The following is a 4,819-nucleotide window of genomic DNA, read 5'->3' as shown; positions in this document are numbered from 1 at the left end:
CACACACACACACACACACACACACACACACACACACACACACACACACACACACACACACACACACGTAAAGATATGTCCTTGTGGAAAATTTCAAATATACTATAAAAATATTTGAGATAAGAGTCATTGATTCTCGAGAAGGGAAGCTTTAATAAAAAATTAATCTCAGAGGCGATTTTTGTTAAAAAATGAATTGATACAAAATTATACTGATTTGTTATACCCCTTGTATTATGATTTGATCGCGAAGAATTAATGTTTTTTTGTAAATTATATATTCATATTTTAATACATCTTAATTTAAATACATCTTAATTTTATTTTGTATCTGACGGACTATCGTTAATTTAAATTTAAATTTTTAGTGATTTTTAACTTACATATATTTTATTTTTGTTTGGCCAAGTTTATTTTACACGTTTTGACTTGTTATTTTAGTTAAATTTCTAATTCGTTTATGTCTACGATTTGAATATTCGGCAAAATACAAAAGACGATATTGAAGAATTTTATTTTGATGTTTAATGATGATTCAACTTTTTAACTTCTCTCCTTGTATTTTACAATATCACGGATTTTTTTCTAACGATTAAATCTTACATATTGAAGATCCAATACAAAGGAAATTTGTATCTATTATATTTAATATATGCGTTACTACACATGAACAACCTGTGTCGATTCACATTGGCATTATTTATTATTCTTTTCCTAAAAGTTATGATAGTCTCCCGATTTAACATTGTGTAACTATTTCTGAAATTAAAAGTCGTAAGAAAAAAGATTTATTAGAGACTTGCAAGAAATTATAATAATCTCTTTACAAGCTATCAAAATAAAAATCTTCACAAATCATTCCAATCGTTAACCATGTTATATCGCAGTTGAAATAATTTAAATAAATTTTACGATTTCTATCATTGCAGATTTCTTTTATTCTTATTACTAATTACATTATTCTTATTACTAATATCCAGACATGATTTGTAAAGTGACGTCATATTGAATAAAGTAGGTAAGTAACACACATAGCGTTTCGCATAGCTACAGAACTATTCGCGCGTAAAATATTAATAAAAAGCTTTTTCCAACGTCGGTTGATGACCGTCACCATTATATCGATTCGAGACATGTGGTGGAAGTTACGATATCTCGGGTCAAGGATATGAACACCATAATTAATGTATGAATACTTACACGTGCATAAGAAGTGTCACATAAATTATAATTTTGCTCATTTTTGAAATATTATGTCTCTCGTTTGAAATGCATATAAATAACGAAATACATATAAATAACGAAAGTCTGAAAATTATAATTCTACTTATCTTTTTCGAAAATGTCAGAGAAATCTGCTATGGGTAAAGACTTCTGTATGGAGCATATGCAAATTTTATTAGCCAAATATCTGGCAAGTAGAATTTCAAATGTCAGATTTAAGGAACAAAATTTGTGCGAACTTTAACAAATGTAAATAGAAATAAATAAAGATGCAGGCCCTGAAGGCTAAATAATGTAACAATAAATTAATTCAATTAACGTTAACAAAGAATTTGTATAACTATTAAATAATAAATATTTTAATGGAGTCACAAGTCTATTTATAAAAACAGCACTTGAGGAACGTGTTCGCAGTTTCAACTTAATAATAAAATGCATTTATATTTATTAATTGTATACGGGCATAACAAGTGTATATATACAGGGTGTATATAAAATACTGATACTTCTAAATGTCTCGAAAAATATGTTTTATAAAAAAAATTCTTTAGATAAAAATTGTAAGATTTAAAATCTATTTATTAATCTTATTATCTCAATTTGATCTTAGTTGGCGTTACCACAGTCAGGTCAAGATCACATTGATTTTTTAAATGAAAATCACCATTTTTTATTGCATATTTTTGTAGCTTATCTCGAGAATTCTTCAAAACACTATAACATATTTTTCATTAAGTACTTTTTTTGTGATAAGGCTTGAAAGTTACAGTACCGCCAGTACTGATCTAAAGTGTTCAATTGAAGGTTAAAATTTTTTAAAGTTTTTTCAAAGTCATGCTCTTGATATTCTATTCTCTCATTAAGATCAAAATCTTAGAAAGTTATTTATAGCATTTTAACAAATATTTGATGCTTATTCGCATCTTCGAAACGATCTTAATAATGTTGAATAACATATTAAAATTTGTAAATAATTAATTCTTATCGCGAAAAATATTATCTCGGTCGGGAATTATCATCATTTCGTCAAATCATTTCGGCGCACGTTTCTAGGGATTACATACGTAGTATATAAATTCACACAAGAATCATACAAGCACTTAAGATCCAGCCAGACCGTTTAAGGTTTTGATTTCTATAGTTTAAATATTTAAAGCTTTTTATTTTTCTTATCGATTTATTATTTAGATTAAAATTATTTTTTGTAGGGGAGACTGAGGACAGTTGTACCAATGTTTATAAATATACATATATTTCTTTTAATGTACATGACACAACAACTTTAGATTTATGGTATTATTTGCAAAAATGTGTAATTTTAAGCTGTTTATGAATAAAAATATATAATAAAAATATAAAATATCAAAATTAATATCAAAATTAGTATCAAAATTATAATCTTGCTCCGAGCAAAATGAAATAGAACCAGAAAAAGTTGTAACAAGTTCTAAAAACAAATTATTTGTTTTTTAAAACAGAAACAAGTTATCTGTTCTAAAACACAAATTCACTGCTTTAAAAATATAAATTGAGTGCTTTAAAAATAAATTATCTGTTTTAAAACAAAAATTATCTTCTTATATTATTTTTGTTTTTAAAATAGTAAATCTATTATTAAAAAGCAGTGAATTTTAGAGTAGAGAGAATTTGTTTCAAAATAGTGAATTTGTGTTTTTAAAGCAAAAATTTGTGTTTCAGAACAGATAATTTGTTTTTAAGTAATGAATTTGTGTTTGTAATACAATAAATAATATCTATTATAATAAGAATTATAACATATTTGCACGTGGCCCTAGAGCTTGAAAAATGTAACTTCAGCGCGTGCTTGCATCTCAGTATTTCGTGGCTGTAACAGATTTCCTAACCTGAATAGTCGTCAATTTTAACTTACAATATTTCGATTCACGAAGCAGAGGGACACTTTTTTCTTGTCAATTTTTATTTTTACGCGAAAACATCAATACAGTGTATTTTTATCAAAATTTGAGGTGAGCGGGATCTTCTTAACATTTACTGTTAATTATAATAGTGTTACAATTCTGTTGTATACTCTAACGATGACAATTTTAATCCCAAACCGTTGTTAAAATTTATATGAATATATTTGAAACCACTTAAAAATATTTAAAAAAAGATATGCACACAGCTTGAGAAAACGTATTTTTGAATTAATAAAATGAAAATATGATAAAAAACATTTTATTTGAAAGTTTAAAGCAAAACAAGTATAAAATCATAAATTTATACATCTACGTGGCTTGTTTGAGCACAGTACATATAACTTCTTTTACATATGGCGCACGCACGATTGATGATATGAGGCAGATGCAGGCATCGATATCGATTATTTTTGTTCTTCATATGATCATCTTATTTCTTATCATTTAAAAGATATATGTATGCATTATTACAACTTACCTCCATTGCAACTGTCTCCAGTCTCCCCTAATTATTGTACATTTTCATATTAAACTAATTCCTTTATTTAAATGAGTATAGTGTCGTTATCATTCAACCATTTCTAGCGTCATTTATATAGTCTAATTTGACGGAGATTTAGAAAACAATCATAACATTACTTCTTTGCGACTTATTTCATGTTTCCAAGTACAATATTTTATCGCCTCTAAATATATGTACTTTTGCACTCTTTATACATAGGCAACAAAAAAAAAATCATTCAAAATAATGAATTAAAATATTATTTCATAAAAAGCTATAAATTTTCTTTTAAATAAACATTCATTTATTATTTATTCATATATTAATGAATAAAATTAAAAAATTGAAAAAATAATAGTTTTAAAAAATTTTGAAAATTAATATTAAAAAAAAATGTCTCCTTAAATACATTATACGATCTCTTCTATCTCAGACATCTTATTTAATCCAACAAAAGTTTTTAATTGAGAAAAGATCATCTTTATATCTATTCTTAAAAGATTATAGCAATGACCGCCTTGTTAATTTATTGTCTAATATGTTTTCACAGTTGTGTAGAGTTTAAAACAAACACCAAAAATGGGTACGACGAACGCACAAACCAATTCAGGACACGATGAAGATCATTCGAGGGGAAGTTCAATTGACGTGTTCTTCGCTGAAACAGTGATTCTTTTAACCGGCGCTACTGGCTTCTTAGGAAAAGCCCTTCTAGAAAAGCTGCTACGTTCGTGTCCCCGGGTAGCCACAATTTTCGTTTTAATCCGTCCAAAAAAAGGCCTATCCGTTGAGCAACGTTTTAAGGAACTACTGAACAATCCCGTTCGTATATATACATATATACATATTGTTTCAAAAGTGATACAATTCAAAAAATTAAGTTGCCTAGAAAAAATTATTTTTCAACTTAATAGAAACTTACATTGACTAATTATAATCATATTGGCAAAAAGAACGTGATACTTTTAAAAATATGATTAAATGTTATTTTTGTCATTTTCATCACACAAAAATAAACTATCCTCTTTAAGTTGTGATGATTTTAATATTTTCCTATAACACTAAATTATTTTGAAAAAAAAAACTAAATTATTTTGAGCTGTCGGTGGACGAACTATAAGTTAGTTTGGTGATATATATATATATATATATA

General features: G+C 26.6%; 1 protein-coding gene across 1 annotated transcript in view; it reads left to right on the top strand.

The window, feature by feature from the left end:
• The window catches only part of LOC108693219 (putative fatty acyl-CoA reductase CG5065), a 28,831-nt gene that overhangs the window by 12,507 nt on the left and 11,505 nt on the right, over window positions 1-4,819 (top strand). The window contains exon 2 of the mRNA XM_018202043.1: window positions 4,217-4,488. Within this exon, the coding sequence (XP_018057532.1) occupies window positions 4,246-4,488 (243 nt within the window). The 5' untranslated portion in view covers window positions 4,217-4,245. The remainder of the gene's footprint in view (window positions 1-4,216; window positions 4,489-4,819) is intronic.

This window comes from Atta colombica, unplaced genomic scaffold, assembly GCF_001594045.1.
Source record: "Atta colombica isolate Treedump-2 unplaced genomic scaffold, Acol1.0 scaffold89, whole genome shotgun sequence".
NCBI lineage: Eukaryota > Metazoa > Arthropoda > Insecta > Hymenoptera > Formicidae > Atta > Atta colombica.
The sequence above is the reverse complement of the archived record's forward strand: the minus strand, read 5'-3'. Positions and strand labels throughout refer to the sequence as shown.